Source organism: Tamandua tetradactyla, chromosome 21 (genome assembly GCF_023851605.1).
Source record: "Tamandua tetradactyla isolate mTamTet1 chromosome 21, mTamTet1.pri, whole genome shotgun sequence".
Classification (NCBI taxonomy): domain Eukaryota; kingdom Metazoa; phylum Chordata; class Mammalia; order Pilosa; family Myrmecophagidae; genus Tamandua; species Tamandua tetradactyla.
In genome coordinates, this window is record NC_135347.1 from 21267165 (window position 1) to 21287254 (window position 20090).

Consider the following 20090-nt stretch of genomic DNA (forward strand, 5'->3'; position numbering starts at 1 on the left):
TTTCATAGGTTCAGGATACTCTTGTCTATCCATGTAAATTAGTCTAGATTAGTGGCTCTCAAACTTAGGGAACAACAGAACCACCTAGAAGGTTTGTTAAAACACTGAGGGCTGGGCCCCAATCCCAGTTTCTGATTCTGCAGTCTGGGAAGGGGCCAGTAAATTTGCATTTCTGACAAGTTCCCAGGTGATCTTGATGCTACTGGTTCAGGGACAGCGCCTTCTGAATCACTGGGTCTAAGAGGTGAACCATAGAGAGATCACCAACTAAACGTGGGAAGTACTTAGATTCCCTAAATAATCTCAATTTCAGTGGTCCTTAATTAGTATCATTGATGGTTGCAATGAGAAACAGCCCACAAAACACAGTATATTTACCATGAAGATTTAATTACAGACACTGTCCTCTTTAAACCCACTTGGAGAGACAACATAGCATAGTGTTTAAGAGCAAGGACTGTGAAGGCAAACAGTCTGGGTTGGAATCCCAGCTCTGTCGCTTAATAGCTATGTGGTGTTGAGCAAGTTATTTAATTTCTTTGTGCTTTAACTTATTTATAAAAACGGGAAAAGAATATTATGCATCTTACGGGTTTTTATGAGAATTAAATGAGTAAAGCACTTAGAACAATGGCTGGCCCATAGTATATACAATGATTATTAAATAAAAACCTGTTCTCCGCAAGACTTTCTAGATGCCTTCTCTCAGATCTCCGATCCATAGTCATTGTTCTTCTACAGAGCAGCATCCACTTTTTTTCCTTTCCACTTTTGCTGTTTACTCAGAACTCAAATGTAGCCTATATCTACTTTAGAGAATCTTCTGAAAACATTTCAATCTAGTAATTTTACCCTGGTTAAATGCATAACTATGCTTTTTTCTCTTTACTTGTTTCATCATCCCTTCATTTTTAGCCTGTTTTATTTAAACATATCTTTGGCAAGCATCTCTAAATCCTCTCTGTTGAAGTGAAGCGATATATATATAAATATATCAGCCAATAAACATTATATCTCTGACTTTTCCTATGTTTGATACTACAAGGATTAAACAATGGAAGCAAACAAATGAAAAATAATTTCAGCTTTTTTTTTTACTGCCTTTGACACAACCATGAATTATTATTCTATCCCACGCTTTTACTTCAAAGTATGACTCAAATCCCTTTTAAGAAACCTTCTTTAATAAATTCAACCAACAAGAGTCATTCTTTTCCCCCTTTTGAAAATTATGTATGCAGTTTTGAACTAGTTTAATCTATAACCCACACATTGATATAGTGTCTCCCTTGTCTTTTGTCCCAGATTGCCAGTATATCTGTTTAACTTATCTGGGTCAAACATACTTCTACAAAGGAATTTAGTGGATACTAAGGAATTTTGTGCTGTGATGAAAAACAATGACCTATTAACCAGATATCTTGATTTTTTAAGCTCCAGAGAACTTAATGGATAATACGCTTTCCAAAGTGTATGTATGTCAATCTTTCCAACCCAGCTGACATCCACTTAGAAGGGTCACATAGTCTTCAAATTTAACATGTCCAAAGTTTCCTCCTACTCCTGTTTCCTACCAGATCTATGACACCATCATCTACCTAGTTACTTAAAATATAAACCTGAAAGTAATCCTTAAAACCACTCTCTCAACTATCACATTATTTAGCAAGTCTTGGAATCCCTCCCTGAAGTGTTAAGGTAACATGTCCTTCTAATATCCTCCAATATACCATAAAATTTCTCTAGCATAGGGCTTATCACCTCAATCCTAATTCTTACTTACTTGTCTGTCTCCCCAGCCAGACTCTAATTTCATCTGGGACAAAAAAAAAAAAAAAAAAAAAAAAAAATTGAGATAGTCATCACTGTGCCTTAAGTACCTTGGTATAGTTTCTATTATATAACAGGCACCCAATACATACTGTGAAGAGACAGTCAGAATCATGCTTAGGAACTGAGGATTCCCATTGGGGGAAAATTTGACCTATTTATAAATAGTGATAACTTTCTAGAAACTCTATATTCAAGACTGCAATAGTAGAAGAGTCTTTTGAAAGCTATTTCTAGGAAAGACACAAATAACTATACTGAAGATCTCACAGTTCAGTATTACGGACTTTAAGGGATGATTCTGATGATCTCTTACTGAAGCAATTCCAAGGGCAAAAACAAAAAACAACAATAACAAAACCAGTATAGATTCATTTTTTGAAAGAGCATAGCATTACTAGAAAGTTCTGGAAAAATAATACATCTAGAGACCATCATTAGAAAGTATCTCTAATTTTAAGACCATAAAACAGTGAGATCCATGGTTTGAAGAGCAAGGTTCCTTTGTTACTAAGACACACTCACAAATTAAACTGATCTTTGCTGATCTTGATTCTATTTTCCCATTGATTTATATTATCACTAATCAAGGTTCACGTATGTCCACATAATTATAGTTTCTCTCTATGCATATTCCTGTGATTAGACCTCATTGTTTTTGTTGTTGTTGTTTAGTTTTAATATATAACAGCTGTTACATAAATAACAGGAGAAGCAAAAAAGTTCCCTTTTCTCTGAAGCTTATACATACATATGAATGAGGATTTCCATTTTAAAAAATCACTTGCAGATATCTATTTAATATCTTTGAACTTTCTAATTTAAATCTTATTATTTCAATGTCATTAAATTCTTAGCATGCACATTTAATCTAAGTGTGGGACACATCTTTTGTGGTGCAATTAAACTGTTCCCTCCAAGGACAATATAACAGAAGATAGATACTAGTTAATATGATAAAGAAGGATAAATGGTTCTCTTAAAAAATGAAAACAAATCATGTTTGTCCTTGCATTTCATTTTCACTTTTTAATAAGTTAATACAGAACAATAATTTGCATTTAAGGAATACTAAATATTACATAAATGTCAGGGATTGCTTTATTGCTTTAAAGTTAATATCAGGGAGAAATCTTGTCAAGATGTCAAATGAATTTTATGGAACTAATCAAACACAGTTTGCAGTGGTATAAAATACAGATAAATTGACAAAAGTGGATCAAAAATACTTTGAACCTAGAAACGTAAAATTTGCTAAGAGCAACATAGCTATAGGAAAAAGTAACTTCTAATATAAAACAATTAAAGAAGGAAATGAATACATGGAAAATTATATAATGGAATGGAAACTGAATACATATTTCTAAAGGGATCTTATTTATAGATTTAAACCATGCTTTACTTCAGAAACATTAAAAGTTAAATTTCTCCTTTATTCTGAAAATAGAATATTATCACATTTTATTGTAATTTTTTTCAAACGGTATATAAAGCATTTATTAAATGTCTAGATCTGCTTTAAAATAACATTCAATATTTACTGAATATCAATTATATCCTCAACATTCTGAGAAACAAAAATGAGAAAAATATGTTCTCTATGCCTAAGTCTAATATTGCTCTGAAGGAGTTTATTATCTAATGGGGATATTACACAGACAAAACTGCTAATAATAAAAGACTAAATAAAATGAGTGCTAAAACTACAGTAAAATTCAGTTTGAGCCCAGAGGAGGAGACATTTTTTATGGAATATTTTATTAATGTGTATTACAAATACTCTTTCCTAATAATGAAAATAGAAACCATCTATCATCATCATCAGTGGTTTCACACCCCAGGAGTTTATGTGAGCTGGGCTGGGGATGGGAAAGGGGCATCAGACAGTAGAAAGTTATGTGACTGAAGAGACTAATCCAGCCTGGCAGCAGAGCAGGTACCCTCTGCTCTCTCTGTCATACTTCCATAGGTCTTATCAACTCACTTCCCCTGCTTGCTATCACCTCTCATCTTCCCTACCCATTCTATTGTCCACTTCTGCTTAAACAAATGAAAGTAAAAACATTAATTCTATCTCAGAATTTGTTTCTTGCCTTCTCTCTCTCACTATCTTAGTACACGAATAACTGAGGTGTTTGGAACACCAAATATGTTCTCAATGCATAAATCCAAGATCTGAAAAGACCTTAAAGAAATGGTGTATTGGTTAAATTAAATAGTTAAGAACTGATAATTTGCGAAGTAATAACAATAATAATAAAGCATTAGCTACATATTGTGGACTTTGTTCATAAGGACAGACTATGAATGGAAATAATATTTCAACAATAACCCATTCCATCACAATTTTCTTTTTCACTCAGCATATGGAATCCATTACTGATTTAACTAAATGTTAAACTGTTTAGGTATATAATTAAAATGAGATATTTGTAAATGTCATAAGTATAATCCACTGGTATTTTGGTAGTTTCTAATGTATTCAATGCTAATTTTATCAAAAATCTGGAATTCTAAAATTACACTCCTCCATTCAGAAAAATTTGAAAAATGCTGATGCAGATTGTTTTTTACTAAGTTATATTTCAATATTAAGTCTATGGCTATTATTAAAGGACCTTAAAAGCAACAACTTATGAAATCTGTCACTAGATTTTTGCAGAAATGTTGGTGAGGATATTGGTATCTAAAACCCCAAAAGAGAAATCTCCTTTAGGATTTAGTGTTAGTAAAACTGTGCTTTAAGTGAATTAATATCATTCCTCCTTTCTAATCATGAAAATCAGTCAGCTTTTCTATAACAGCTTCCAGGAAGCTTAGAGCTAAAGTTCAAGTTCAATGCAGAAATTATATATAGGCCTTTAGGAGCCTGTATTTTGTGTTTTATTTACTGTTTTTTCACCATAACTTATTTTTCCCTGCTATTCATAATTGGTTTCTACTTCTATTTTAGCACCACTTTACTGTAATATAATTTGGTTAGAGTTACACAGTTCTATGTGAAACATGATGAAATGAAAATTAAAATAATTTGAAAAACATTAATGCTTAGAGTTTTTACCACAGATTTATGACAGTTTGACTACTATGACATTCATTTCTATCTTTTTTTTTTTTATGTGCCCATTAATTCCTTAACTTCTTCAAGCAATTAAAAGTCTGGAAAGCCTTCAGTATTTTAGTGAGATGTGTGGTATCACCAACCTCATTTTAGATACAGTTAGTTCACATCTACCACTTGCTTACAGGGCATTTTCCATAGGGAAATCTTAAACCTGGTATTCAAGGATCTCAAAAATCTAACTTGGACCTAAACTTTTCAGATTACTCATAAATCACAAATCAGATTAAACTATGTTTTAGGCTTTCCCATCTTTTAGATTATCCCTTCATCCCAACCCCAAACAATTTCCTCACCACCTCTGCCTATCCTCAAGATCTACTTCAAGCCCATTACCTCTCTGAACTATAACTAGGCCATCTTTTTCTACTTTTGCATTCCAACAGCATATATCACTGTTCTGAAAATTAGTTTTTTTTTTTTTTTTTTACATGGGCAGGCACTGGGAATCAAACCCGGGTCCTCGGGCATGGCAGGCAAAGCATTCTTACCTGCTGAGCCACCATGGCCTGCCCTAAAAAATTAGTTTTCATTGAATTTTTTAAATCTTTTATAGAAGGATTTTAAAAATAAACTTATTGTATGTAGGCATATTTTAATGTAATTGAATGCATCCTATGTAGGAATTAAAACTTTTTTGAAAGTTCTATCTCAGTTATACACACAAGCATACATACTAACACTCAATTTCGTGTATTTCGTGTGTGCTGCACTCAATATGAAATGCATTTTCTTCCTATGTATTGTGAGAAAAAAGTTTTAAAAACATTGCTTTATACTATTCTCCTGAACATGATTTATTGTATTATATACAGTTTTAGAAAATTTTGTCACATTACAATTCAATGAAAAAAAATTCAGAAATTACACTTAAGAAAAAAAAAAATCACCCATAAATCCTCCACCCAAAATTGTTGTTGAGCTGGAAGAATTTTGAGGCACTTAATAGAAAAGGCCCAGAGTGCTTTGAAGAAGCTGATGATAAAAATAAAGATGTTAAAGACGATTCTGGTGAGGCCTTAGAAGGAAATGATGAATGTCTTATCGGAAATTGGAGGAAGCCTGGCAGGCAAGAGATTTGTTTAAGGTCAAGATGATGGCTCTCTGGCTAACTCATTAATCATGAACTCTTTTTTTTTTTACTTTAATTTCCACTCTAATTTCTTTCTTGAAACAGCTAAATCTGAAGAAACATTAAACATAATAAGGCAAATAAACTTTCACAGCACCATTTAAATGTTAAAGTTGAAATAGATTTTTTTAATGTATATTTTTACCCACCCTAAACAGTTTATTATAGAGTCTATGATCTAAACAGTAGTTAAGAACAAATTCTAGCTCTGCCTCTTATCAGCTGTGTTATCTTGGGCAAGTCATTTACCACTTTACATAAATGAATCAACTCCTTATTTAAAATACTGTATGGAGTTAATAACAATACTTTCCTCAAAGGAATAAGTGCAGGTTAAATAAGATAATGCATTAAAAAAAATCCCAGCAAAAAACAGGCCCCTAGAGACTGATCTATAAATTTGACCCCTCAACAGGTACTTATTGAATACCATACTGACAAGCACTGTTCTAGGCTCTGGGGATACAGCTTTACTAATTGTTAAATATAAAATTCTGGCCCCTATGGAACTTATATTTCACCTGGAGGAGACAGTTAATTAAAAATACATTATATAATGCAATTCCAGGTAACTATAACTAAGACAAAGAGAAATTAAGAAAGGGAACAGGGACAAAAAGGGGATAAGGGGCTATTTCACACATGGTAGTCAGGGAAGTCTTCACTAAAAAGTGACACTTGAACAGAAAACTAAACAAAGAACAGGCCATGTGCATGTCCAATGTGTTGGCTAATATAAGAACGATGATATTAATGGGGACCAATGACCCCTGTTTACAATAATGCCTTTTATCTCCTATATATTTATGCAGGCTTTGGGAAGCAGTATAAAAGAAATTAGCCAGTAGAAGGTGAGACGTGGGTCATTTGGGCACCTAACAGCTGTATAATCACAGGAAAGTTAAATAATTTCTCTGATTGCCTAGTTTCCTGGACCTCTCAATGAATATGGACAAAGATATAAAAGATAAGAAAGAAATAACTTTGGCCATTCTGTCCTCCAGTTAGGCAATATGATGATATACTTTTAATTTCATGAATAAGAGCATTAATAAATGGGAAGAGAGAGGAAAGCCACTATAAACAGAAATTATATTGAGACCAAAATAGCACACTTTAAGTAGGCTAAAAATGAGGTCTGGCTGAGTAAAAAAAATAAGGACAATAAATAAATTAATAATAGGGGGGATTAAAAAAATTTGGTAGATTACAATACTAGTAATAAGAGGGGTAATAAGGGGTATGGGATGTATAAAGTTTTTCTTTGGCCTTTTTTATTTCTTTTTCTGGTATGATGCAAATGTTCTAAAAATGGTCATGATGAATATACAACTATGTGATAAAAAAGGATATCATATATACAAAAACATTATTTTTGTAACTCACAAAATTCAAAAAAAGGGGAAAAAATGAAATTTGGCAAGATGGAAACTAGATATTTTAAAAAGTACATTTTATTATCAAAGACATCAACTTCTTGCACAAATTAAATCAAGAAACAGATTCAAGTTGTAAGAGTACAAACAACTTTTCAAAGGAAGATATATGGCAGATAACACCAGCACTACAAAATCCATATCAATTTGCTCTCCACAAATTATTGGAAATTATTTAACTTTAACTATCTCTTCTTTGTAATTTTCTTCTAAAATACTAGTATGATTCTTTAAATAATGTGTATAAAATATTTACATGAAAATTAGAACATGATTTACATACTTCAAGCACATGTACTTTAGATCAGATTAATAGAAAGCTGGATAAACTTGAAATTTTTACCTCAAAAAACATTTTAGAGAACCCCTAATCTTATACAGCTTTCAGTTTACAGTTATTTTTATAGGTTGCGCTATAAAATGAGAGAAAAGCAATTCTACAGTCACATTAGAGGTTAGGGAGATAGATAATAATTGACCATTTAACAATACAGAAAATCTACTCCAACTACCCAGGTTCACTTAATGGAAAATTTCATACAGTGTAAGCTATAGCTTTATTTGAAATTATATAACCCTGTTCAAGGCCAGATCTGCATTGTATGCCCCATTTTAATAGTTCTGGTCTCTCAGTTGAGACCTGGCTAAGGCTACAAAAATTGCAAATATTTGGTCTGTTTGTGAAATGAGGTGTCAATATCTCTGAAAACTCAGTTGTATAACCTATTAACAATGGGTAAAAAGTATTTTCATTGCACTGAATATTATTTTATACCGGAATAAACTAGAATTGAAGTTCATACTTTCAAATGTGCAAGTAATTATAAAAAAAAAACCTCCTGTCTCTTAAAGTACTGGAAGAGAGGACAGTGGAGAAGAAAGAGATGTAAAGATGATCCCTAGGTTTATGGTTTGAGTGACTGGGTGTTTGGTGGTACCATTCACTTAAAAATAAGAACAACAACTTTTGGAGTTAAACGTGATCAAATCAGTTTGAGGTGAAAAGTAGGCAGTAGGAAATCTGAGTTTTTGGAAAAGATAAATTTCCATGTCACTGACAGATAAATAGCAAATAAAGTCATGGTAATAGGTCATCTTGACCACAGAGAAATGATCTTAAAATTCTGCAAAACAATAGTATTGGTAGGAACAACTGGTAGATGTTTTGTCATTGTTGTTTGCCAGAGAAAAAAATATGAAAACTTATTACAGACTATAGGCAAATTTTTATGGGGTTTCCAGTAATTAAAGTGGAAAAAATCTAATAGAAACATACTATTAAAGAATGAGCCAATCCCATAATATTACAGTATTTCCTTAACTACATAATTAGAACGTCTAACAACACACTGTCAAAAATTTCTATAAGAAGAATGTGAAAGCTTAGCCCTTCAATCTGAAGACTTAGTGATATAATAAAAGTACAAATATAGACATAATTTTTTCTAGGCTAACAAAGGAAAATATGACTGTTTTTTAATTTCTAATTAGCTGAATTAGGATTATACACCAACATTCTGAAGAAATAGCACTTGCTTTAAATTGAGACATTCATAGAAAAATAAAATTCAAATCATTAAATATTAACCTCTACCTAATTTTTTGGCTTTCCTATTACTATACTATCCTTCAAATTAAATACCTTCCAAAGGAAAGGACTCTTGCAGATGCCAAACCCAAGACCATATTCCTAAAACTAGTAAAACAATAAAGAGCTCACAAGCTAAGCCAGCTCCATGTACTGTTCCACTTTGGTCCAAACTCCACAGGTTTACAGCTTAAAAAATACAAACCTTCCTCATACTATTCCTTACCTTACAAATATCCTAAATCATATGAATGCAATAGGTTCAATGATAGATCTTAGGGGTAAAAATCATGTAAAACAAATCTGTCACACAACAACCTGGCTCTACATAGGGAAGTTATGATTTACTGCCTTTGAGAAGAGTAGAGTAGTCTTAAAAAGCTGCGAAGTCTTATAATACATTGTAAACCTAACACACAATAAAAATTCTAATTTACTCATAACTGCTGGACATTTTCTTTAACTTCTATGCCTTAGAATCTTTTACAACAGTGCCTTTCATAAAGTCTCAAACTTATTAAAGAAAAACCTCAAGTCTTTCAAGAAAAGCTGGAAAGGAAAAAATAAAGCAGGCTATCTGCATCCTAGCAAATACTCAATAAAAAGGTGACACATCTAAATAAAATCATGGAAATTGTTTCATCTGTACTGGCACTAGTAATCACAAAACCTTTTCATTTCTGAATGTAAGGCAAGTAATCTACGAACCGTATTTGCTGTGGGAAATCTTAATTCACAAGGTGCTTTTTAAAAAGTATAATGCAAACCTACCTTAGCAATAGGATTCAGCAGAACCACACCTGATTTCTTTGTGATGACCTGTTTGGTTGTATAGTGATGATCTATAAGTTGAGGAATGTTTGAAAATCCAGTGCCTTCGAATCGATACAGATTCTAAAAAGAGAACAATAAAGTTGAATGAATGTGAAGACTGCATCAGAAAGATTACATTCATCAGCGAGTTAAGTTTCATTTAACAAATTCTAAAACAGATTTGAAATGCATTTTGCTAAAACAATAACAAAAGGAAACAAAGCATGGGTACATTTAAGTTAAGAAACATATTATGCTTACATAAATATGCACATATAAGCCATTTGATGAAACTTTCAAGATCAAAAATGTCAAAAGTTTGAGAAAATATATGCCATATAACAATAAATATTTTACTAATACCTCCAGTGATCATTTTGTTTTCTTAGTTATCAATATAGCATTAACTGGTTTTTATCTATGGGGGGTTATTCATGCATTATTCATTCATCAAAAACATTCAAGAATTCACACACTTTGTCAAGGAAATAAAATGCATCAGTAACCACACTGCAGATTTCTACACGCTCAAACCTTAGCACTTGTTTATTTCATATCATCAAATAAGTATAGCCTTTTCCCAAACTGAGCATGACTCTTTTTTTCTGTATTCAGATTTCAAATAAGCATGCAAGTAATGCAACTAGGTATCAGATGAGCGAACTGACAGCCATAAATTCAGCCAAGAAAAAATACATTAGCCATAACTTTTCAATCAAAGAAGTACATCAGTACAATGTCATAAAAACTGCCCTTTGATTGTTCACAAGGTTTCACCTGTACAAATACAACAGATAGGGTGTGCTCCTTTCAAAACTGTCAATTTGAGTACCATATTATTTGAAGATTATTTTCCTAGTTAAAAGCTATAAAAAAGAAAGCTACTTTTCCATAGTATAAAATAAGATTCAATTTACCAGAATTTTATTTATATCCAACCTTTAATATAAATGTATTTTTTCAAGTTTCGATACAAACATCCATTAGCTTTACTGTAGCGTATTCAACCCAAGACAGTTAGTGTTCAAGTCAGTACAGGGCATTTGTTAATAAATTATCTAAAGAACTTCTGTACACAGCTGTGTTATACCTGCTATGATACATGAGCATGGATGCTTAAGAATATTGCACAGTGCTGATGCTGTTTATTACTAGATATACGCTGAGAAAGCTACTAATCTCCCACTGTCTCAGCTTATTCACTGGTGAAACTGAGATAAATTTGAACCTCTTCACAGAATGGTTGTGAGGCCTAAGTACTAACATGCAAAGCACTTCACCCAGTGTATAGCTCTCAGTACACCCTCAGTTATTATCACAAATAGCAAACCTTAAATTACAAAATTAATTCAGAATCTGGATATAAGAAAAGAAACATTTTCAGAGAACACTTATTAAGTATAAATTATATTATCTCAGGGGATAAAGATTATCTCTAAATAACCCAATTACCCCAAAAGGCATTCTTTTTTTTTTTTTTTTTTTTTTTTTAAAGGAAAGACAGAGAGAAGGAAGGAAGGATAGAAGGAAGGAAGGAAGGAAGAAAGGGAAACATTTTTAAACATTTTCTTGTTTTATTGTATTCTGTTTCTCCGTTTTTGTTACATGGGCTGGGGCCGGGAATCGAACCGAGGTCCTCCGGCATAGCAGGCAAGCACTTTGCCCGCTGAGCCACCGCGGCCCGCCCCCAAAAAGGCATTCTTATATGAAATTAAGAAATGAAGAAATTTAAAAGGTTACAGGCATGTAACATGTAATAACAACAATAATAACAGTACTTCAGCCAAACATACTATTTCTTCCTTTATCCTCCTTCTGTGTACTCTTCACACAGTAGCTGGGGGATCATGTGAAAAAAGAAAAAAGATCGAGCCATTACTCTGCTTCTCAGATAAAAACCAAAGTCCTCGATGTGGTTTATAAGATCCTACACCATCTGTCCCCAGCATTCCACTTCATCTCTTACCACTCTCCACCCTGGTTTGCTCCCCTACAGCTGCCCTCACCTCTTTCTTATTCCACAAACTGCTATATACAGTCCTTCCTCAGGGACTCTGCATTTGTTTCTTGAAATATATCTTTTGACAGCCATATGGGTAATAATACCCCTACTTCCTTCCAATCTTTCACCAAATGTTACTTTTTTTTCAGGTCTGCCCTGGCCACCCTACACCATTTTCAGTATCTATTTCCTCCCCCCCCCCATGAAATTTATCTCCCTTTCCTTATTGAATTTTTCTTCTTAGAACATCAAACAATCTAACATCATACATGCTTTACTTATTTATCTTATTTAGTGCCTATATCTCCTTCTACAACGTAAGCCCATGAGATGATAGATTTTATATCTGTTTTGTTCATCCCAGTATCCCCATGGCCTAGACCAGTACATGCCATGTACTGCCTGAATCAATAAACAAGTGTGAATGAATGAAATACAACACATATAAAATGCCAGTGAAGAAGCTAAAGAGACAGGTAAGACAATTTAACTTAGAATTGGAGGATCTCATTCACAGAAACTGAAGAAGTTATGTTTAATCAAAAGCAATGACATGAAGTTCACAGAGAATGAAATTTCAAATGTCTTCAACACCACTGACTAAAGTGAAATCTAATATACTTCTATAACCCGAGAAATGATGAATAATGAGAATTTTAAGTTTGTTGTGTTAATCTAAAAATGTTCCATGTTTATATTTTAAAGCTAGTTTTCTGCTATTGTCAGAGTAATTGTGATGGACTAATGCAGTGCTTTCAGCAGCAGTGCTTTCAGTAGCAGTGCTTCCATGGTTAGCCTAAATAAGAAAGCAATGACAAGCAATTATTTTTTTAAAAGCAATCACTCTGACAGCAGTGAATTTCACTGAATTCTAACAATTAACTCATTTCCTTGCAAATGAAGATAAAGCAATGGATCCAAAAATGATCCTATGAACATATGCTGCTAAAGCTCATCTGAAGAGCCTAAAAGGTCAAGAACAGTACATTTACTAAAGCTGTTAAGGACCTTTATCTTGATACACTCAAAATACTCACTATTACCACTGACCTCATATAGATCTCTATAACTTTTTTTGTAGCTCAGATGACTTGAGGTTGGCCTCAGCTACAATTAGATCTTTTAAATATCTCCAAATAGTTTTAACATTAATATGATGAAGAGAACCAAGACTAACTCTTAAAGAAGAGACCTCTTATGAGCTAAGGTTACTACTGATAGTTTCATGTGAATTCCAAAATAAAAATGATAGAGTAGAATAAATTTCTAAAACATGACTTTGTTCATTGTCATTTGTATTACTTTTAAAATACTGCATGATACATGATTTAATAAAGCTGCATGAAAAGAAAATATGGTATGACTCAATTGTTATAAAATAAAAATTATATAGATATATATGATTAGAACACATTAAAATAGAAGAATATACATTGAATTGATAAAGGGGTATAATCATGGTATATATATCTCATGATATATATTTCTGAATTTTTACAAAAAAACATGTATTATTTTTGTTTTAAAAACATTTGCTATATCTAAAATTTATTTCTGAGTTAATCACTGTACTATTTAGGAACAGTCATGCAGGCAGATGGAAAACATATGAAAACAGATTTAGATTCTGTTGCTATACAAATATCTAGAGAAGTGGTATTATACAAAGAAGTCAGACAAAGAAGAATAAGCACATAAAATGAGAATGGGATTCAATGAATGTATAATTTCAAATAACGTGCCTGAGTAAATCTCCTGAAAAAAAATCTAAATTCATAGTTCAGGATAAACTACGCTTAAGGAAAAAAAAGAAGAAAAATGGGAAAAGAAAAATCAAATTTCTTAAAGGGGATGAGTTGAATCGGCTGAACCAAACAAGAGGGTAAAATATTTATTTTCTGGAAAAAAAAACCTAAAAATGAAATTTAAAGGCATAAGCTGCAGCTATCTCAAAAATGACACACTGACAATTTTAAATAACTAATTAAACCAGTACATAGGAAGGATTCTAGGAGAGAGTGGAGAATAATATTAATAAAGTTTTGGAACAGCGTTTATTAATTAACTTTGGAAATCATTCTTCAAATGTTAGCTCAAACTTAACTTCTACAGGTTTCCTTGTTAGTAGCTCTCATAGTACTATGCATTTCCCTTTCATTTCCTTTCCTTTACTCCAGTTCACAAGTATATATTGTACATGGGATTTGTGAATAACTGACTGACCTTAGACTACAAGCTCCAACATTATACTTCTGGGCCTTACAAAGTACACACTCAATTAGAATTTCTTGGAAAGAAGTCTCCTAAGTCTCAAGTTCTGTGTAAGGAGTATGGAAATTAATATATTACAACAGTTTCATTTTTAATACACAGAGCTCCCCAATTTCTCACTATAATTACACTCAATCTCCAACTTTGTTTTATTCACGATAAAGAACTCTCTTAAGTCCCTAATTGTGTGTGAGGAAGGATAGAACATGGTTTGCTCACTATTATATCCCTGAGGTTTACACAGTATTGACTCATTGATTATTTCCTTAATAACTGAATAAGTAAAAGATGGTATTATGGAATGACATCAAATGTTTTTCCCAAAAGTTCATTTTAAAACATTTTATGCTGTTATTTTTAATCCATCACCATATTGTTATCTGCATTTTGTAACTCAACTACCCTTGATCCTGTATCTTTAATATTTCTCTCTTCACAAATTCTATCAATATCTCACTTACTAGAATTTAAACTCATTGAGAAGTACCATGCATTCTTTGGTTTTATCTCCTCATGTTGCACAACAAGGTAATTTCCAAAAAAAGCTACAGGTTTTTAGGAAAGGAGTATTTGATAAATAAATTAGAGAAATATGAATTAGTATTTTCCTATTAAAAATAGCATAAAAGTTCTTTCTACAGTATTCTTGTATATATTCTGTATATACAAATATGAGTACTCATATATTTTGTCATATTGATAAGAAAGGATTTGATTAAATATTTATCAAATAGAATGAAGCTATTTGAATCTCTATGAAAATCTGTCAAACTTTATGACGCAAGATCAACAGCTTTAGGCACATACACTGAATATGGTTTTATATCAGACACCATCAACAGGCTACTCACTAGAGTCAGTAAACAACACTAGAAAGACACAGAAGTTCTGAAACTCTTAGATATGCTTAACATATTTGGTTTTAAGAAATTAACATATTTAATGCCCAATAACAAGTAGAGTTCTTGCTTGAAATAGTTAAAATAGCAAATAGATATTCTCTGCAGGAGTGGTAAAAAATATAAAAATGGAAATTATCTACATCATTCTTAGTCATCACATACACAAAGTGCAAAGACTTTCACATCATGTTAAAAAGTAAACTTGACAAGGAACTTCCAGAAGGAGGAAGTTCCATGACTCAGTACTTCCACCAAAACAACTATTAAACAGGAAGGAACTATCTGAAACAACTCTTTGAAACTCCTGAGGCCAGAACTCTGAATAGGATCCAAGAAGAGTGGGATGAAGAGGCTGATAAACTATGGTAAAAAACTGTAAATTGCTCTCTGCAAGGTGGCTAGAGGCACTCGTGCCCCACTTTCAAAGCAATATGAAACAGAGTCCTGAGCCTGGCTACTGGATGCTAGCAGAAAAGGACATAAAAATGCTCTTCTCCAAGAGCAGAGGTGTACATGGCCTATCACTGATCGTGGCTTTTGCGTAACAAATTCAGATTGCTTAATCTGGGTGCTGCGGGCAGCTATTACTTCAACTAAGTGCTAGACAAAGGCGGCAGCAGCCATTGTTTCAACTCACCCCATAGAGGGGTGGAGGCTGTGGAGATTTAAAGATGCAAGGCTTCCTTAGGGCTGGAGGGAACAGTTAACTAAAGGGCATTTGGTGGGCAGGCCAGAAAAGCTCAGCTTTGAGGAGCAGTTGTGGAAGCTCTTGGTGCCATTCCTGACCCCTCCACAGGGTGCTTTGGAGCCAGTGTGCACCCCCTTCATGGGTCCTTAACCCTGTTTTGGCTGGGAAAGACTGAATTGAGAAAGTCCTCCTGGAGTGACACTCCTCCCAGAATGGGCGCAGCAAGCAAATGCAGTATGAGACAATGAAATAAGTGTAAAAAACTATAAAGGCAGACAGTCTGACACAAAGGCCTGACAACGTCAGATACCAGGGAGAGCGAGGTTTGTGGCCTGGGAAACAGATGGGACAATCAAACACCTACAAACAGGGGAACTCCAAAAAACTAAGAAGCAAAGGCCCAGGACATGACAAAGGGCCAGGAAGACACTGAAAAGCCTACATACTGCATTCACCTTGGACAGAACTTCCTGAAAGGAGGGCTCAAGCTCAAACTCAAGCAAATCTCTGTCTTATCACCAGTGAATTACAAAACCAGCTGTCAGACTGTCACACATCCGAAAGAGTAAATCCAGAGTTAATATTTTTAAATATAAAAATGTACAGTGTACAAGAGTACAAGACAAAGAAACAGGAAATGATGGCCCATTCAAAGGAAGAGGATAAAAATACAGAAATAAGGACATGAAGGGAAGTACAGAGAAAGAAATACAGGGTATCAGGAAAACAATGAATGAATAGGACAGTCTCAGTAAAGAGACAGAAATTTTTAAAAGGAATCAAACAGAACTACTGGAATTGCAGACCACAATAACTAAAATGAAAAATGTCCAGGAGAGATTCAACAGCAAAATGGTGCTGGCAGAAGAATCAGTTAACTTGAAGACAATACATTTAAAATGAGTTAGACTGAGGAGTAGAAATAAAAAAGAAAGATTAAAAGCAAAAATACTCTAAGCTATGGGACACCATCAAGTGCACCAATATATGTGTTGTGGAAGTCCCAGAGGAGAAGAAAGAGAGAAAGGAACAGAAGGAATAGTAAAAAATATGAAAGAGAACTTCCCAAACTTAGCAAAGACATGAATATCCACATCCAAGAAGCTCAGAGAACATCACACAGGATAAACATGAAGAAAAATCTACCCCGACATCATATACTGATATCATCATATATTGTAGCATAAATCATATATTGATTACACTATCAAATGCAAAAGACAAGGAGAAAAGTGACATGTTATATACAAGAGAATCCCAATTGGATTGAGTACCAATTTCTTATCAGAAACCATGCAGGCTGGAAGACAGTTGGTTGAAATATTTACAGTGCTGAAGGAAACAATTGCCAGCCAAGAAATTTATGTCTGGTGAAACTCTCTTACAAAATGAGGGAGAGATCAGCACACTTGAATATAAACAAAAGCTGAGGGTGCCCATCACCATTAGACCTGCCCTACAAGCAATGCTAAAGAGAGTTCTGCAGACTGAAAGGAAAGAACCCTAGAGTGGTTCATAGCAGCATAAAAAAATAAAGATCTGAGGTAAAGTTAACCATTTGGGGAATTATAAATGCCAGTGTTATTGTATTGTTACTGTACTTCTCAGTATATAACTCCACTTCTTAATTAACAGGTGCTAAAATGAAAATGCATAAAAATTAATGCTAAATCTAAGTTTTTGAACATACAATATACAAAGATGTAAGTGGTAACAAATACAAAAATATTGGTGGCAAACAGAGGGGTATAGGAAAAGTGTACATACATGCTATCAAAGTTAAGTTGCAATCAAACAAAATATGATTCTTGTATATTCTGGACATTAAATTTTAACTCCATGGTAATCACAGAAAAACAGATCCAGTTAGAAATCAAAAGGCAATCAAAAAGTTAGAAAAAAATTTCCAATAAATATGGAAACAGATTTTAATAAAAGTAAGAGACATAAAATATACAAGGCTTACAAAGGCTAAATAGCAAAATGGCAGAAGAAAATCTTTTATTATATGTCGTGACTTTAAATGTAAATGGATTAAACTCTCCAGTCAAAAGTCAGAGTTGGTAGAATGGACCTATATATATGCTGTCTGCAAGAGACTCACATAAAAGTCAAAGATATGTGTAGGTTGAGAGTGAAAGGATGGGAAAAAATTTACCATGCAAGTAGTAATCAAAAAACAGCTGGGATGGCTATAGTAATATTGGTTAAATAGACTTTATGTCAAAAACACCTACAAGGGACAAAGATGATCATTATATACTGATAAAGGGGACAATTCAACAGGGAGAAGTAACAATTATGTATAACAGCAGAGCTCTAAAACACATGAAGTAAATAATAACAGAGTTGAAGGGGGAAACTGGTAGTTCTATACTAATACTAGGAAACTTTAACACACCATTCTCAATAATGGATAGAACATCAAGTCAGAAGATCAATAATAAAGTGCAGTACTTGAATGATATACTAAACCAACTAAACCTAACAGACATACATAGACATATATAGAACACTGATCCAGCGAAAACAGAATACACATTCTTTTCAGTGTACCTGGATTATTCTTCAGTATAGTCACAAAACAAGTTTCAATAAATTAAAGATACTGAATCATATAATGCATATTCTGTGACCAAAATGGAATGAAGCTAGAAATCAACAATAGAGTAAGAAAGGAAAAATTCACAAATATGTGGCAAGTAAACAACATAATCTTAAACAACATAATCTTAAACAACCAATGGGTTAAAAAGACAATAAGAAGCAAAATAAAGAAATATCTTGAAGCAGACAAAAATGAAAATACAACATACCAAAACTTACAAGATGTAGGGAAGGTAGTGCTGAGAAGGATGTCATCACTCTGAATGCTTATATTAAAAAAAAAAAAAGACTTCAAAGAAGAGACCCAATCTCAAAAACTGAAAGAACTAGAAAAAGAAGAGCAAACTAAACCCAAAGCAAGCAGGAGAAAGGAAGTAACAAAGATTAAAGTGGAAATAAATGAAATAGAAAACCAAAATACAATAGAGAATCCACAAAACCAAAAGTTGGTTCCATGAAAATATTCACAAAATAAACAAGCCTTTTGCTAGAAAGGCAAAGGAAAAAAGAGAAGATACAAATGAAGAAAATCAGAAATGAAGAGGGGGATATAACTACTAACCTCATTGAAATAAAGATGACTATAAGCAGTTACATGGAACAACCGTAGGCCAATAAATTAGATCAAAGATGAAATGGACAAATTTCTAGAACACACAAACTACCTACACTGACTTAAGAAGTAACAGAACAGCCATGTTTCTTGAAATGACTGTATAATGATAATAATAGCTTTTGCAATATGACTGTGTGATTGTGGAAACCTTATGTCTGATGCTCCTTTTGTCTACAGTATGGACAAATGAGTAAAATATATGGACAAAAAATAAACAAATAATGGGGGAACAAAGTTGTATTTCAACAACTAGATTGAAATACTAGTGGTTAATGAGAGAGAGGAGTAAAGGATATAGCCTGTATGAGTTTTTTCTTGCTTTTGCTGGAGAAATGCAAATGTTCAAAAAAATGATCATGGTGATGAATACACAACTATGTTATGATATTATGAGCCACTGATTGAATAACAAAAAAAAAAGAAGTAACAGAAAAAACATCTCAACAAATCAATAACCAGAAAAGAGATTGAATCCGTAATCAAAATTTTCCTAACATGAAAAGCCCAGGACAAGATGGTTTCATACGGGAATAAAACAAACATTCCAAGAAGATTTAACTTCAATTCTGCTCAAATCATCTAAAACACTGAAGAGTAGTGAACACTCCCTAACTCATTTTTTAAGGCCAATATCATCCTAATACCAAAGACAGATAAAGATACTGCAAGAAAGGAAAACTACAGACCAATATCTCTTATGAATTTAGATGCAAAATCCTCAACAAAATACTAGTAAAATGACTCCAACTGCATATTAAAAGAATTATATACCATCCATCAAGTGGAATTTATCCCTGGTATTAAAGTTTAGTTCAACATAAGAAGTTCAATTAATATATAGCATCACATTAACAGAGTAATATTTACAAACCACATGCTAAGTCAATTGACACAGAAAAGGCATTTAACAAAATACAGCATCCTTTTTTGATCAAAAACACTTAAAACATTAGAAATGAAGGAAAACTTCCTTAACATGATAAAGGGGACACATGAAAATCCCACAGCTAACATCCACTTAATAGTGAAAGACTGAAAGATTTCCCTCTAAGATCAAGAACAAGGCAAAGAGGTCTACTATCCC

General features: G+C 33.0%; 1 protein-coding gene across 1 annotated transcript in view; it reads right to left on the minus strand.

Moving 5' to 3' along the window:
• The window catches only part of FER (FER tyrosine kinase), a 531690-nt gene that overhangs the window by 269261 nt on the left and 242339 nt on the right, over positions 1 to 20090 (minus strand). The window contains exon 13 of the mRNA XM_077138656.1: positions 9879 to 10001. Coding sequence (XP_076994771.1) covers positions 9879 to 10001 — 123 coding nt within the window. The remainder of the gene's footprint in view (positions 1 to 9878; positions 10002 to 20090) is intronic.